At 41.0% G+C, this 18,191-nt stretch overlaps 1 protein-coding gene across 1 annotated transcript in view; it reads right to left on the bottom strand.

Moving 5' to 3' along the window:
- The window catches only part of Taf3 (TATA-box binding protein associated factor 3), a 143,290-nt gene that overhangs the window by 2,403 nt on the left and 122,696 nt on the right, over window positions 1-18,191 (bottom strand). Inside the window, exons 5-6 of the mRNA XM_075970354.1 lie at window positions 3,714-3,963; window positions 330-436 (exon numbers count right to left, since the gene is read on the bottom strand). Of these exons, the coding sequence (XP_075826469.1) occupies window positions 330-436; window positions 3,714-3,963 (357 nt within the window). The remainder of the gene's footprint in view (window positions 1-329; window positions 437-3,713; window positions 3,964-18,191) is intronic.

Genomic DNA, 18,191 nt, shown 5'->3' with positions numbered 1-18,191 from the left:
TCAGATGGGAAGAGCTGAGACTTCAGAAACAAACAAGCTGTCTTTGAGTCTGCTCTCAAGCACAGCCAGTCAGGTGCTGCAGCTCTCACCCAATGCCTAAGTTCTTACTTATTTTAGTAGGAAAGGGTTTACAAATGAAGCAAAATCTTCACACTCTAGACTCTGTAATTTAAGCACAATTAACTTTCCAGTTATTTCACCATGTGGGCTCCATTTGACTGTCCTCAGGAGAGTAGCTCAACTGGTCTAAAGACACTAGCTGGCTAGGATCCCTGTTCAGGCATACTCTGTTGTGCTGTCTGAGCGTCTGGGGTACTGGGGGCACTCACCAGTGGTACCAGTCGTCACAGCCGTCACAGCCGATCATAGGACTTCCGTCGTCAGGCTTGTTGCACCCTGGACAGATCCAGATCTGATTGCCCCACTCATCGCGGATCTGATGTTAATGTGGAGGAGCAAAAACAGATGGTGTGCGGAAAAAGAACCAGAAGACGCCAGATAAGAACGCCGCTGTATACTATAAACACAGCAAACTACGAGCTGGAAATATGGTAGATTAGCTGCTGTTCAACAATGGCTTCTCCCCTTCCTCTCACACACTCTCTCCTTCCTCCCTCTCCCACTCACTGTCTCCCTCCATCCCAATATGCTTTCTTCCCCCTCCCTTTTACTACCTCTCTCTCACACAATGTCTCTCTTTCCTCAGGCCCTCTCACACTTTCTCCCTACCCCCTCCCTTTCTCACACACTCCCTACTTCCTTCCTCCTTCCTTCTTTTTGAGGGAGGTCTCACAAGCTCAGGCTGGCTTGGCAGTCATTATATAGTCCAGGCTGGCCTTGAACTCCAATCTCTGCCTCAAGCTCCTGAGTGGTGGGATTTCTAGTGCATGCTGCCACAGCTGGATATAGTAACATATTTCTAATGTGTACTCTAAACTGTGCTGTAAAGTTCTTAAAAACAAAGCATTCTAGAATCAGCTTTAAAAACCATAACATGACCTACATTTGGCTTCATCTAAGAAATTCCTATAATCTCATGAACTCTTTATGAGTCTTCCTGCCAGTAATAACTGATATTTTTGAAAGTGCTCAGTTTTACATATTTTTTCAGCCACGTTCATAGCATGGTATTAGCACATACAGTCAAACATGCATGTATTCCCTCATTACTTATTAGCCAAACCCTTCTCCTGAACTAGGTGATAAGATCAAGGATATAAAAGAGCTGTTACTAAGTAACTTTCCATTCCCTTTATGACATTTTAGAAAAGTACAATCAACTAAAGAACTACATACTTAATTATTATAATGCTCCAAAGACTGCATGTCCTAGAGTTCTGACTTTGTTCTCAACAGTAGGTGTCCCTGACTTTATGATTTTCTCAGATGTTGTATTATTGAAACCAATTCTGCATGGATACTATAAAAGAGTGCTGGGTCAAGCTCCCTTTTAAATGTCCTCATAGCAAGACAACATGATCTCACTGTGTATTTTCAAGGTGGCCTCCTCCTATGCTGTTAAGCACTACACTGACTAAAGTGTGGGAGAAAGTGGTTTCCTTGTGAGGGTTATCAAAAGTGGATATACTCCTCTGTACGTATGGGCTTACTATAAGGCCTACTAGTTTTTAAAGTCTCTACAAAGGCAAACTACACTGACCTGAACCCTTTCTACAGGAATGTGGAGGAAGCTGCCTCTGACTGCTGGCCCTCATTTGGGGAAAACTGCACCACGGGGAAAGAACCAGTAGTCACCAGGCACTGAGTGTCCAGTGACTGAAGCGACCATGCATGGCCAGTCTTGCTGCTGGCTGACCTTTCTTGACATTAGCGGGTTGTGACTCTGAGTTACACCCAATACTTTCTAGGGTATAGAGTTCTTTCAAACATGACTTTATTTAATCATTGTAAACCATCTTTGGATAGGTTAGAAATGGGGGAACAGGAACTACAAGAATTTCACTGTCAAAATCACACTAACAGGTAGTGACAGAGTCTCTCTGTGTCCTAATAAGTATCTATTTAGACTAGGAGACGTTTTGGGCTCTATCCCAGTTGGTGTCACTTCTGTGGAGTCAGTTCAAATGTCTACTGGAGAGCCACAATCTTTAGAGCCAGACAAGACTGCAGAGATTAATGCGTCTAATACAAATCCCTTAATTAGAGATAAACAAATGGAGGATGAAGAGATTAAGTATAAACTCTTTCCTGACCAACTCACCTGGGGGTGACGCCTCAATTAGACCCCTCGATTGATCCTTTGATGGACCAATTTATTCCTCACAGGTTTTTGTATCACATTTTCTGTCTTGAATTGCCAATTTATTATTTTTATTATATATAATAGATAAATATGATAATTTATTATTGCCAATTACTAATTTTCCCTGCCTACGCACTATCTGAGTGCATTCAGGATTTTTTTTTAAATACTGCTTTGTGTCCTTAAAGTATCTCACATACTTAATAATTTGTTTCTTTCCAAACTCCCCTATGTAACACACAGTTAGATATCTCTTAACAAATAGCACCAGTCCTGTGCTGCCACTTGCCAGTCATTCATTTCTTTACAAGGTTAGGCTAACACAACAGAAAAGAGCTTGTCATTCAAAAGCATCAACGTCTCCATTTACGAAACATTTTGTTGTGTGCTTGTGTGTGTCTATTCACTATGCTTTGAGAGCATGCCTTTATAAATACTTCATTTGGGGTTAGAATAAGATCTGATTATATTAACTATGGGGAAGACATCTAAGTGTCTGTCTATCTATCTATCTATCTATCTATCTATCTATCTATCTATCTATCTATCTATTTTCAATATTAGGAGTTAAACTCAGGCCCCTGTACATGCTAGGCAAGCTTTCTACCACTGAGCTATGTCTCTAGCCCATATTTGGTAGGTCTAATAATAAAAAAAAAATACACTTGAATCTCAGAAAATAATCTGGTCTAATGGTTCATTTCTATTTAAAATGTAAGTTCTAACATATGCTAGATCTCACCAAATAAAGTACAATAACTAATTAGTGCTATAATTAAGAAACATAGCTGGCCCATAATGGTGTGGGATTCCCCTCTGTATGCTGTGAATATGATTGGTTAATAAACTGTCTTAGGCCTGAGCAGGGCAGAACAGAGGTAGGACGGGAAAACTAAACTGAATGCTGGGAGAATAAAGGCAGAGTCAGAAGCCATGTAGCCTTGCTAGAGATAGACACCAGAACTTTACCCAGTAATCCACAGCCTCATGCTGATACACAGATTAATGGAGATAGGTTAATTTAAGATATGAGTTAGCCAGAAATACGCTTAAGCTACTGGCCAAACAGTATTGCAAATAATACGGTTTCTATGTGATTATTTTGGGACTGAGCAGCCGTGAACAAACAAGCGACCTCCTTATAACACCATCAGATCTATGTCTAGTACATAAATTATACTCCAGTCACTAATTTATTCACTCTAGTAAGAATTCACTGATGAATTTAAATAACAGAGTATATACTGATTTTCTTATATTTAGGTATACAGCCATGTTTCAAATCAACATAAAAGCAATTTGACATCATTTATGTAGCTGAGTGTGAACTTTGTAAAGTAAGTTTTGAGAAAAAGGCAATGGAAATGCTTCTCCATTTATCGAGTACTTCCTGTGAGAGTCAACATCACAGAATTAGCATTTACTTAAATGTTGTTAGAAACATACGCACCACGTAAGTGCTGACTGTCTCTGTCACCACGCTCCGCACTGGGGCTTTGGCACTCCCTGATCCAGAGAGGGCAGGGGCTGGGGATGGCATCAGGGCTGGGCACACTGTAGCCTGGGCAAGAAGTGGTGGTGGCAGAGGAGTAGGGCTCACACGCACAGGAACAGGGACTGGGGCTGGAGGTGGGGTTTTAGGTCTGTTCAGAGAAGGGGCTGGCTTAGCCTCGGGGGCTGGCACCACCTTGCTGATGACACTGTCAAGAGAGAAAAGTAAAAGTTAAAATATATCACGTATTCAAACAATTACTACAAAAATCCTTTGTCTGGAAGCAAAATAGGCTTACTTTACTTAAAACACAGCCTCCCGCCAAACAAACAAACAAATAAAACAACACGTTTATTTAGGGTATGTGGTGGTCAGAGGACAGCTTGCTTGGAGATGGCTCTCTCCTTCCACCATGTGAGTTCCAGGGATCAAACACAGGTTGTCAGGTTTGTGTAGCAGGTATCCTTACCCGCTGAACCATATTGTTATCCACATTTATTTATTTTGCTGTGTCTCATGCATGAATGGCAACCACTCTAAGAGCTGAACTATATCCCCAGCTTTGCAAAATCTGCTTTTAAGCATCCAGAAACAGTTAATGAACTTAGAATTCACAGCCCATCATCAATTATTCTTGCAATGTAGGCTAACTTTTCATTTTCTCCAATTGCCCCTCAGTGATCAGATATGTAGACATACTCTACACATCAACGTACATGTGTTTCCACAGATGTGTAATGCACAGATTGTGTTGTCTGTAGCTGGATTTACACTCCCTTTATTGACTTTACAGGTCTCGACATGACTTCGGCGGCTGATGAAATGAGAAGCATTGTGGCCCTTCTGAGTAGCTTCTTTTTTTTCCCCCGAGACAAGGTTTCTCTGTAGCTTTGGTGCCTGTCCTGGAACTAGCTCTTGTAGATCAGGCTGGCCTTGAACTCACAGAGATCCCACTGCCTCTGCCTGCCGAGTGCTGGGATTAAAGGTGTGTGCCACCACCACCGGGCTCTGAGTAGCTTCTTGTAAACTGTCATGGACTGGGAAGTCTTGTTAGAGTCAGAAGAATCCCTTCCTCCCCAGAAGCTATCCTGCCCCCAAACCTGCAGGTGTTTTTTATGTTTTACTTTTTTGTACTTTGAACGAGAATGTTCTCCATAAGGCTCGACTATGTGAATACTTGACTTGGGTCTCCAGTTGGAGGCAGTTTGGGGAGATTTAGATGGTATAGGTTTACTTTACTTAAAACATCCCAAATTGTTTAGGGTTATGTGATGGCCAGAGAAAAGCAGGTTTTGAGATTATATAGTCTCATTGTGCTTCCAGTTTGCTCTGCCTACTTCACTTCATGTTCATAGCTAGAGGTGTGATCACTCATCTTCCTGCTTGAGCGACCATGCCTGCCACTGTGACCATGCCTCCCTACCACAACGGAGCCCCATCCCTCTGGATCTGTAAGCCCACAGAAGCTCTTCCAGACACTGACTTGGTCATAGAATCTGATCAGAGCAAACACAAAGTAACTAATACGGAAGTTGGTAGAGACTGGCCTGTTGCCTCACACTGACGTCACTAAGCGTGGCTGGTGTGAAAGAAAAGGAACGCCAAAGGGAGTGGCACTAGTGGGAGGTGTGGCCTTGAGGGAGGAAGTGTGTCACTGCAGAGGCAGGCTTTGAGGTCCATGCCCAGTGAGACAGTATACTTCCTGTTGCCTCTGGATAAAGATGTAAGGACTCTCAACTCCAGTTACATGCCTGCCTGCATGCTGCCTTGCTTCCCACATTTCCTGCTAAGAACATTTTAAGATTGTTAAATTTGTTTATTATGTAATGGACTAAACCTCTGAATTGTTTTTTTTTAATTTATTTATTTATTAAGGATTTCTGCCTCCTCCCCGCAACCGCCTCCCATTTCCCTCCCCCTCCCCCAATCAAGTCACCTTCCCTCATCTGCTCGAAGAGCAATCAGGGTTCCCTGACCTGTGGGAAGCCCAAGGACCGCCCACCTCTATCCAGGTCTCCTAAGGTGCGCATCCAAACTGCCTAGGCTCCCCCAAAGCCAGTCTTCCACAGTCCTCAAAAAAGTAACATGGTGTCTTAGGGTTTTTATTGCTGTGAAGAGACAGCATGACCATAGCAACTCTTATATTTAATTGGGGTGGCTTGCTTACAATTCAGAGGGTTAGCTGGCCTTGGGGATGATGCCAAGCAATAGTGACGAGGGTGCCTGAACTGGCCTTCCCCTGTAGATTGATGACTACCCTAATTATCATCACAGAACCTTCATCCAGTAACTGATGGAAGCAGATGCAGAGATTCACAGCTAAGCACTGGGCCAAGCTCCTAGAGTCCAGTCAAAGACAGTGAGGAGGGGATTACATGAGCAAAGGGGTCAAGATCATGAATGGGAAAGAGACAGGTGACTTGAGCTAGTGGGAGCTCATGAACTCTGGACTGACAGCTGGGGAGCCTGCATGGGACCAAACTAAGCCCTCTAAATGTGGATTACAGTGTGGCTTAGGCAGTTTGTGGGGTGACTGGCAGTGTGACCAGGATTTATTCCTAGTGCATTAACTGGCTTTTTGGAGCCCATTCCCTATGGAGGGATACCTTGGTCAGCCTCGATTCAGGGTCACAGGAGGGGCTTGGTCCTGACTCAACTTGATATGCCAGACTTTGTTGATTCCCCATGGGAAGACTTCTCTGAGGAGTGGATGGGGAGTGGGGTGGAATGGGAGGCAGATGGGGGAAGTAGGAAAACGAAGGGAGGGAAACTGTGGTTGGTATGAAAAATAAAACTTTTAAATCTGAAATGGAGAAAAAAAGAGAAAAAGAATCTGGTTGTTTTCTTATCTTGAGAACTTGCCTGAGGATAAATTTTAAAGTAATGGGCTAATTTCTTTGGTGGAGTTTCTTTCCTTCTTTCCTTCTTTCTTTCTTTTTTTCTTTCTTTCTTTCTTTCTTTCTTTCTTTCTTTCTTTCTTTCTTTCTTTCTTTCTCTTTCTCTCTCCTCCCTCCCTCCTTCCTTTTCTCCTCCCCCCTCCCCTGGTTTTACGGGATAGGGTTTCTTTGTGTAGGCCTGGCTATCATGAAACATGCTCTGTAGACCAAGCTGACCTCAGTGTACAGTGTGTTATTTAGTCAGGTATAGTAGCCCTAGCACTAAGGAGACAGAGGCAGGCAGATCTCTGTGAGTTCAGGGCCATCCTGGTCTACATAGTGAGTTTCAGGACAGTTAGGGCTACATAGCAAGACCCTGTCTCAAAATACCACATTAATAAAATTCAAGCTTTCTAAGAAGAAAAATGAAGGCATGAATATTTATGTGTGTAGTTACAAAAAAGTTCAAAAGAACACACACACACACACACACACACACACACACACTATCCAGAAACTGCCTCTATAAGCTGGAATTACAAGGTACTTTCCCTTGGTTTATCTGTAATTAACATATAAATCTTATAATAAAAATAATGAAAAAGTAAAAATATATAATTTAAAGTGTTTCTGGGAACTTTTAAACAAAATGATGGCTTAGCCAATATGTTCTAGTGAAATATTGGTCACAGTTTAGTTATAAACATTAGGACATAAAGCCCCAAGCTAAGCCAGAGGGTTTCACAATACAGATGACTCTCTCATGGTTAATGGAGATCAACAGCCTAAACAAGAAAGTGAGTCTTTGGTAACATACTATTTGCTTATGCAACTAAAATAATAAATTAATAAATGAGTTCTTTAGATATTGCTATAGTTTGAATGCTGCTTGTCCCAGAAGATATATGTGTTCATATGCCAAATCTTCAAGGGGTGGGGTGTAGTGTAAAGCTGTGTGTGTGTGTGTGTGTGTGTGTGTGTGTGTGTGTGTGTGTGTGTGAGAGAGAGAGAGAGAGAGAGAGAGAGAGAGAGAGAGAGAGAGATTAAAGTGAGCACTTGGTTTATAGAACAAACTACCCTACTTCCAAGGGGTTGGGGCAGCATTAATTACTACAGTGACCTACTTCCTCAACTCTTGTAGTTCAAAGGACAGTTTCTGAGAGAGTTTGAGTTATTTGATTATAGGTTCTATGTGACTTGGGTAGTTGAATATACAATTTTAAAAGCAATTCTTTTTCTAAAGGAAAAATTTTCTATTATCTAGTTTTAGCAATATGAAGAATCATGTAGTAGTGCAACATAATACACATCCTCAGCCCAGATTAGCTGAAGTATAAACACTCAATCAATTTCATTGTAGAGTGATGCTGGATTCCGGCTGCCCTTTCCCTCCTATTGAACTGCACAGTAAGTAACCCTCTGGAGTTTCCTGTGAGGGCCAACGTCTCACAGAGAAAGCAATACTGCCCACAGCTGTGCCCCACGCTGGCTTTGCTGCTAACGTTACATCTTTTGGGGGATTTAGTCACAGTACCCTAACTGCAATAAACACTGGTGTTATTCATACAAATGTGCAGAAGAAGGGACTGTCAGAGGGATTTCTTTACCTGTTTCCCAACCACAAAATCGGTGAAACAAACAGAATGGGTCACGAGCTGTAATGCAAACTCACAGTTTGACAAGTCAATAAAGAGCCAGGTACTGCCTCCTGGCCCTCAGAGCCTCCGAGGTTAGAGGCAAACACAATTTGGATATGTTCTGCACAGGGGGTTTAATGATCCTCATTATTCAGCTATTGTGTGCAAACACTATGAAACCAGCAATCTAAATTAGAAGTCCAAATAACTGGTTACTGAAGTGCTCTCACAGTTCAAAAGTTCCCTCACAATGGCTTACTTATTTACCTGAACAGTGAATGGCCACTTTTAAATGGTGACATGACACCATAGGGAAAAGCACTGTGATCATGCCTATGGATTTTATGTGACCTTCTGAACACAGAAATTATTCAATGGAGAAAAATCACTTTGAGGAAAAACGTGTTCCTTACATCACAATTCATTTACTTCTTTCTAAGTGTTTTAGATTTTAGACACACTATCACCCATAAGAAAAACATTCTCACATTTGCTAAATGAATCTCTTCTTACAACAAATGAGAAAATATTACTGAAATTTTACAGCAATATTGCTGTGAAACCGTACAATTGATTTGTGACATGACATGTATAACTAATTTACTTTTGCCTTTTTACTTTTATGGAAAGCCCCAGACATACCTGGCCTAAACTTCTAGTCAGTCTATTGTTCACACACAAGCAGACTACAGGTGATCTCCAAGGCTGGCCACAAGTGCTCCACACCGTCCCTTGCCCCCTTTGGGACCACTCACTGGGGAAGTCAGATGCTGTGTCTGCATGTGCAGAAGCTGCCTGACAAAGGAGCACATGTTCTGTGTGAGCTGGAGACACTGAGGACTTCAGACGATGCTGTCTTGCTCAGCAGCTTTAAAGGCCTGAGAAGGAACTGTTTAAAACCTTAAGACGCCAGGAAGTAACGGCTGTTGCTTTAAATGGTTAAATCCCAAAATTATTTGTTGTGTGGAAATGGAAAATAAATAAATCAAGCTTTCCATTTTTCTAACGTAGGCATTTAAGTAAATATTCCAAACTTGGGAAGAATTCTATTTTTGAGTATTAGTATTTAGAATGCCAAACAGTGAGACAGTCATTTCCGTATTTCACATTGATCAAATACCCAAAAACAATTAGGAGAATCAGTTTTATGTTGATTCTTCAAATCAATCATGATTCCTTTTTCTTCTTGATCCTCACAGCTCAAATTTTAACATTTGTATAATTATAAGACAACGATAAATGGATTTAATTCCTCAAGCTTGTGGTTTGCCTCTTGAATATTTACATAGTCTCATAAAACGAGTATTTTATCTTGTCATAGCCCAAGTACACATCAAGTGGCAAACATTTTATCTTTTAATGCAGGCATGACCTATTTGAAAAATGAAACAAATTGCATGAAGTAATTAGAGAAAAACATCACCATTATAAAATCTTGTTTCCAAGGGAGAGGCCCAAATGATTATATTCCTATTGTCAAATGTTCAAATCTGTAAAGTACCCTAGAAAGGCACCAACATTCAGATAAGTGATGAATAACGAACATCTCATCACACTTGCACAGCGATAGTGGTGCTAATGAAAATGAAATGGTAAGCTCTAAGTAACTACGTAAAAGGAAAGGGAAGAAGGAAAAAAATCCTTGAATATATTTTGTCATATATTTTTTTACTTTGGAGTCAGGTAACTGATCTCTAGATTCAACTTGCTTTTTAAGACAGGTTCTCACTGTAGCTCTAGCTGGCCTGAAACTTGCTATATATACTAGGTTAGCCTTGAACTCAAAAGGATCCACTTGCCTCAGCTACCCAAGTGCAGGGACTACAGGTAGGTACCGTTATACCTGGCAGAGAAAATTAACTTTTAAAAACTGCCTTTGAATGGAAAATATACAGAACTGAACAAATCTCCAAGCATGTCAATTATGATGATAATCATCAGGAGACTTTAGGAGGCTGGTATTTTGTTCACACATCCATAGCAGAATGTTAAAAAATACTGTGTGGGGCAATCCCTAAGATAGCTGTTGGCCAGGTATTTCAGAAGCCCCCAAAGCAATACAGGCTGTTGCTACTGTTCCCAGACGCCCAGTGGAACTATACAAGAAAGACTGTGCTGCAGAAGACATGTGCTCTGGATACAGGACACAGAGAAACCATGCTATGAAGATTCCTGCTGACGAGTGTCACAGTGCAGGGAGATGCTATGCAGGCTGCTGGTGGAATAGGGTCATTAATGATCACAACCCTCCATACTACATCACTTACCATCTGGCAAGATATGCCCATGGGTACAATAGCACAACATACTCTGAGAGTAATCAACTGCTTCCTAATTGGATTTGAGGCCTGCTCCATTGGAGGACTACATATTTGCCCTGGAAGGTGCCTCACTTGGGACTGAGAGACCACTTGGGTGACCACCAAGGTAAACCAATAGAAATGACACAGTCCACACTCCTGGGGCAGTCCGCCATGCCTGTGGGGCTGAGCTGGCCCCGAACAATCGATGGCACTCCTGGGAAGACTCAACACCAGAGACTACCACTACTGATGTTTTAGCAAATGGACACATAGTTAAATTGTCTTTTAAACACCCATGTTTATACTCAGATTAGTATTTCAGTCTTGGTCAGAAAAGACTCTTTTAGCATTGGGCAATGGCATAGCAAGCTTTATAACTGGCTACAGTGCTAAGAATAGTGAATGCTTTGTGTCTGACCTAAGATGGGATGTTGCAGAGAGGGACAGAAGGACTGTAGGAACTGAATGGCAGAGAGGCACATGGAACACTGTTTTCTGGACGCAATGTGGCTGAACACACAGCAGTATGACTGTCTGCCAACTGCCCAAATCACCCACCCAACAAAAAGGAAGAATGGAAGAAAGGAAGGAGAGACATGAGGATAGGAGGGGGACGAACCGGGACTAGGTATGTGTCTTAGCCAGTGTTCTATTGCTGTAAAGAGAAGGTATGACCAAGGCAACTCATAAAAGAAAAGCATCTAATTTGGGGCATGCTTACGGTTTCAGAGGGTTAGTCCCCATTATCATTATGGTGACAGCATATATGGTAAAGAAGCTGTAGCCAAAAGCTACATCTTGATTCTTAGGAAGCAGGTAGAAAGGTTGGGCCTGGCATGGACTTTTGAAACCTCAAGGTTTACCCCCAGTGACACACTTCCTCTAACAAGGCCACACCTACTCCAACAAGGTTACACTTCCCAGTTCTTTTAAACTTTTCAACTAGTTCTACTTCTTCCAAGTATAAAGCCTATGTGGGTCCTTCTTATTCAAACCATCACAGTGGGCAAGAGTGGGAAGAAGGTCATGAGAGAGAATAATGAGGGCAGGGAGTAAGTGTGACTGCAGTGTACCCATAGTTCATTGGATACAAGTACAATATTGTAAAAAATAAAAATAAAATTCCAACAGTGATAAAATCTTACCATCCCAAGTAAAAAACCAATAAACATCAAGAAAATCTGAATCTTCTTATTTTTCAACTTTAAAATGTATTTATGCGTGCATTGGGAGGTATGAGTATGTCATGGTGCACAGATGGAGATCAAAAGACAACTTTTGGGAGTAGGGGCTCCTGGGAGAGAACTCAGGTCATTATGCTCAAGATGGCAAGCGCCTTTCTGCACTGAGCCATCTCACCAGCCACTGGAAGTGTTTGAATGCCTTCCGTAATCTAGCAAGATAATGTTTTTATTTGTGGGTTAAAGTAAATTGGTTATATTTTAAAAATTAGGAAAAAAAACGTAATCCTTAACTTCATCTGGTAGTCTTGTTAGGAGTAGTAGTGACATTGTCACATGCAGAGTACTTTGTAGAGTTCCTATAGGACAGAACAAGTGCCACTTGGTTGGCAGTCATGATGGCTAATGTAAAAAGGACACAGAATAAATTCAGAGAAGTAACAGTAATATTAAATCTGAAAAGCTTATTATCCTGTGTGTCTGTGCATTGTATGAAAGTCTGTAGGTGTGTTCAGGTGTGCTCACTCGTGTGGGTCTATAGAAGCAAGAGGCTGAAGTTAAGCTTCTTCCACAATTGCTTCTTGACTTTTTTCGTGACAGGGTTTCCCACTGAACCTGAAGCCTAGAAATTGGCTGAACTGGATGGTTAACAAGCTCCAGAGATCCTCCTAGTGCTACTTCTCTAGACCTAGGATTACAGTTCTGTGTCACCATGCCCCGGTCTTTATAAGGGTGCTGGGGATCTGGACTCAGGCCCTAATATTTATATAGCAAGCAGTCTACCCACTGAGCCATCACCCTTGCCTGATTTTCTTGTATTTACAAATATACCTATAATCTAGTTCTGTCCCTTGCAAAGGCCTAGAAGTTATAACATTCTAATAGCAATGGGCACCTCTAGTATCTGAGTTGGATTCCTACCCCACTGATGGAATCAATGTTCTTTGGAAGAATGGCTAATTTGAGGTCTGTGAAAATGGACAATAACACATAGGAAATACATAAAAGCTATTCAACACTGATGAGATTGTATTGAATCTAATAAACAACATGAAAGAATTACCATTAGACAACACAGGATAATTTGAAAATGAAAATAATAAGAGAGGAAAGAAAAGAAGACGGAAACAGGCTGAGGGGGTATGGGAAGAGATAGACTAAATCCAAGTATCATTACTAAGTGTAATTCTGGATCAGCTCTCCAACTCCCTTCTCTAAAGACAACAACAGGAGGAATTCACCCAACATTTATCTGTGCTTTCCTGTATGATTTACATTTCAAAATAACAAAAGCATATTTTTATTGAAGGGTTTTAGTTAATGAATACTAAAGAGATGGTCACATTAAAATAAAATCCAGCATTTCACAAAGTCTAGTGAAATGACTGATTTAATATTGTTTAAGGCTATAAACCTCACCACGTGCCCCCTAGTGAGACAATAAGACAATACCGGAGTTGGAGAGCTAGCTCAGCAACTAGAACATTTATTGCTCTTGTAGGCATCAGAGCTGGGTTCCCAGGTGACTCACAACCACCTGTAATTCCAGTTCCAGGAAATCCCACACCTCTGACCTCTGAAGGCACTTGCACTAATGTGCACATACCTAAATGTGGATACACATTACACCTACACTTAATTTAAAAAAATATAAATAAATCAGTGATTAAGAGCACTGGCTGCTCTTCCAGCACAGACGTTCAGTTCTAAGCACCCACATGTGATTATTCACAAGAGCCTGTAACTTCAGCTCTTGAGGGATCTGACATCTTCTTCTGGTCTCAGGACACAAACACCATCCACCTCCCTCACACATATAGATAATATAAATAAAGTAAAATCTTTTCTCTCTCTCTCTCTCTTTTTTTTTTTTTTGAGACAGTGTTTCTCTTTGTAGCCTTGACTGTCCTGGAACTCCCTTGGTAGACTAGGCTGGCCTTGAACTCAGAGACCTACCTACCTGTGTTGTCAGAATGCTCGGATTAAAGGTGTGCACCACCACAGCCCAGCAAGAAGAGCTATGTCTTTTAATGTTTTAAAACTGAGCAATGGCAGTATTGAAAGCATATGTACTGGGAGACAGACGTATGCTTGTGGAATAAGGATAGCCCATGCCTTTAGAGAGGCCAGGAGAAAGCAGAAGGGGCAATTAAAGTCTATTTTACAAAGCTCTTTGACAGTAGCCTAAGTTTACAAGACAGATGTTAATTTCTTTGTATTTAATAGACCAAATAAAATGACAAAAACAGTAAAAAAGCAGAAAGACGCTGTGCCTTCGTTATTTTGCTTTGAATCGCTTAATGGTAGTGGTGGTGGTGAGGAACATTTAGCACTTGAACTATGATTTACTCATTCTGTTCAGCTTGGTTCCAAACTAACGAATCTGGTAGCATTACTTACTGCCATTGCTCCTCTGTGCTTTAACAAAACTCACATGTCCAGGTACAGATTATTCAGTGCTTCATAGCCAGGTCATAATACATGCTCCAGCCATGGTTAAAATCTGGTTCAGTCCAGTACCAGTATTCTAATAGTTGAAATAAAATAAAAGTACATGAAATGCCCACGATGTAGTTATGGCCAGGAGGTGGGAGCAAGCTATAGAATAGTGTATATGATAATTCTATTTAAAAAAAACTGGTAAAATAGATACTGAAGTTAGTGCTGCGTATTTGGGAGAAAGGATGGGATTTGTGGGGGGTAAGGAGCTTAGCTTTCTAAACTATGCATTTTAAACAGCTAATTATTTATTATGATAACATTTCATGTAATCATCATCATTACAACCAAGTTTCATATTTTTCTACTTATTGCCATCATCACCACCCACCATCATCATCACAAGGTTTCGATTATTCCAAGATGGCCTCAAACTCACTGTGTAGGCAAAGACAACCTTCCAGTCCTCTGGCCTCCACTTTCCTAGTGACAGGATTACAGGCGTGTCTTGCCATGCCTGGTTTAATGTGGTACTAGGGATTGAACCTAGAATTTAGTGTATGCTAGGCAATCGCTTCAGCCCCAATGGGTTAATTTAAATTTTTAAAACATTTATTTGTGTGTGTATATCAACACACATGTGGAGGTCAGAGTTAACTTGTAAAAGTCAGTTCTTTCCTTCTACCATGTGGGTGCTTGATGGCAAGTACCTTTACCCTCAGAGTCATCTCACTGGCCCACAGCTAACTTCTTAAAGAAAATAATGACCATGTATTATTTTTGCAATTAGAAAAAAAAAGATTTAAAAACTATGTCAAGTACTTCCACACATAGCAGTACTTGTTTAAATGGTTTTTAAATAGAAGGACTACTGATTTTATCCAAGAGATATAAAATGCAGAGAGGTAAAGACCAAAGTATAGAGTCTTTTATTTCCTTTTTTTTTTTGTTTAGAACTAAACATTTTGAGCAAAGAAGCTTGCTTGTTTAGCACAGTAGTCTAAAATAAACACACTGTCCCAATTCTATTACTCAGTCTTAGCCCTCTTTCAAGTTCTCCTAAGATCTACAGCGGCTTGAAAAAGCTCTGGGTTCATCACCAACCAGCATGTAAGGATCAGGAAGAACCAATGTGGAGGGCACCATCATGGTTCATTTTTTCAAAATATGCTTGACAATGGCATTGGTCCATTTAGGCGAACATTTCTCAACATTAACTAGGTAGAATACTACGAACAAAAAGGATTTATAATCATCACTGCTTCATTGAAACATTAAGAGTGAGTAAGAATAGAGTAGGGGTGAGGAGCAAGAAAGGAAGATGGATAAAGAAAGAGTACATGAAAGAAGAAGCAAAAGGGATGGTACGAGAACGAGGCGCAAAACAAGTAGGGAGAAATTGGGATAATAAAGAGTTTCATGGGCAACAGGACCCAGAGGAGCAGAGAGGAATAATGCTATCAGGACTTAGGCTACTCTCTGAAATGGCCCCAGTAATAAATAAGGCATCCAAATCTTGCAAATGAAGGCTATGTGAAAAGGCTATGATCTTCCAACCTAAGAAAAGAGTTCAATTAAAGAGAATAGAAGGTGACATGAAGAGAGAGGAGAAGTATGTTTGGGGTTAAAGGTTTATGTGGGAATAGTACATACAGAAACCTAGAAGAAATTCACTAGTTTATAAGCTAACTAAAAAAAAGTAATAACTATTTTTAAAGTATCCTTCTGAATGAGTAAACAATGCTGCTCCCAGAAGATATGAGCTATTGAATGAAAATTTCAGTATCAGGCATGGGATGCCACCCTACCAGCCATTGGCCAAAGAAGCCACAGAGGAACCCTAAACACAAGCTCATGGTTGTCTACCGTAACTAGAGGTTAAAACTCTGTTGCTGAAGACATACCACTTACTTCAGCTGCAGGACATGGAGAAATCAAACTTGACTAACCAGAAATCTCTGATGACTTGGCTTACATAATGTCAGGAGTGCTGCTAGACAGAGGGAACAATGGTCTTACTCAGCACTAGACTTTGCATTCTTTAACACTGACCTGCTGGTAAGACGTGCCCACTGGTGTAAGAGTGGCATGACATATATGTGTGTAACCAGCTGCATTCTGTCTGATTAGACATCCTTCAGGAGGGATGATGACATGCCTACTGCTGTGAATGTGCTCCAAAGCTGGGAGGAGGTCATAGGTCCTGGGAGGTCATAGGTCCTGGGTGACGGGACAGAACAGGACTATTGTTTAGCTAAATGGTCATGCTATTAAACTGTGCTCTAAATACTTGTGTTTCTATCCATAGATTTGCACTATTTCCTGTTTGGTTAGAAAAGATTCTTCTGGTAGTGGGTGGTGGTTAATGCAGAAACTCATAGCTGGTTAAAGTATAAATCACTGAGAGCCACATTATGGATGGACCATCTACATCAACCTCCCATCATCTAAGGCTCAGGGAACTTGGAGGAAGTGGGGATGGAGAGAGTGTAAGAGCTTGTAGATGGGGAGGAAAGCTAAGACATGTTAACTTTGGGGCATGATGTGGCTGTTGCACACATCAACTCACAGTCAAAATTCCAGCATAAGTGGGGCGAGACTCCCAAGGGCCCACCAAAAATGGAGGCGCTATTGACAGCTGGTGGCTGCTGAGGTAGGGAAATTTACCCTCCTTTGGAGCCATGGGAATGGGTTGCATATGCCCCAGTGGATGGCCACACACTCATATGCATATAGGAAGCGTTAACTGGACTTTGAAAATTATTGGTAACCAAAAAAGTCAAAATAAGACATGAAGCTGGGTAGGAGATGAGATGGGGCACTACTGGGAGTGAGAGGGAGGTAGTAGCTGATGGGTATGATCAACACACATTGTATAAATGCATGGAACTTTGAAAGAATACGAAAGTATTCTCTAAAACAGAAGCTATAAGCTATAAGAAACCAGGATCCAGTAGGTGGATGATTAAAACAGAATAACGTGATCTGGAAGGCAGAGGAGAAGAGTTCTCGGGTTTTTTTCAGATAGTGAGAAGTGGGTGAAGGGGAAGGTTTGGCATGAGAAGGCGCGACTGGAGGAAAACATGAGAGAAAGGAAGAATGGCACACAGCAAAAGAGCAGGAGAGAAAAAGGCCCCAGAGAAGCTAGGAGCTGTGGGGTGATAGACGGTAGGGTGTGGGCCTTATGGGTCAGCACGGATGCTGCTGTGCTCCTTGGAACTTGGAAGATAAGCTGTGAGGGGATGTGACATGTAGTTCTGGAACCCCACAGAACAAATCCAAACAGACAGGTCAACGTGGCTTGTCAGTTCTATATGCAGAAATGAGACCACAATGGTAAGAACAAAAGGGAAAACAGAACCCGTGTAGTGATGTGGATATCCACTTTTACTCTCCCAATATAGGTGTGGAAAAGGTTAACAAACAAGTTGTTCCATGTATTCAATATTTTTATGCAAGTATCTAAATCTACCACAGGATAGACAGAAAATATAGAATGCAAATGATGGAACAGGAGGTCTACATGTTTCAGCCCCTAGGCATATATTGTTTGATAAATACCTGAGCTGAGAGCAAGTTGATCTTTAGGGAGAATTATCATCAGATAGTAGTTGAAAGGTTACCATGATACAGCTAAATTATCTCTGCCTGTCACAGGCTAAAGAACATTTAAATTCTGGAAGTTCACATCAGCTTTTTTCTTCAGATAACAAATCTTAAGTACCTTCCTATATTCATTCAATTAGCGATCTTGGGCCTTGATAAAGCTGTGGAGAGAAACTTTCCAACTATCATTCAAATCATATCTCAAAAGGTGGTCATAAATATTTTAAAACCTAAGTGAACTAATAAGACCTAGACCCATTAAGGATAAGATCTTTTACAACAAATTAAATAAAACAATTTATTGAAGTCTGGACTCCAGATAAGCTAGATTTACTGGCTGACCTTTTATTCATTTAAGGAACAAAATTAGCTCTAATTGCATTAGAATGGAATC

This window comes from Microtus pennsylvanicus, chromosome 4 (genome assembly GCF_037038515.1).
Source record: "Microtus pennsylvanicus isolate mMicPen1 chromosome 4, mMicPen1.hap1, whole genome shotgun sequence".
NCBI classification, from domain to species: Eukaryota; Metazoa; Chordata; class Mammalia; order Rodentia; family Cricetidae; genus Microtus; species Microtus pennsylvanicus.
This window is presented reverse-complemented; position numbering and strand designations above follow the sequence as displayed.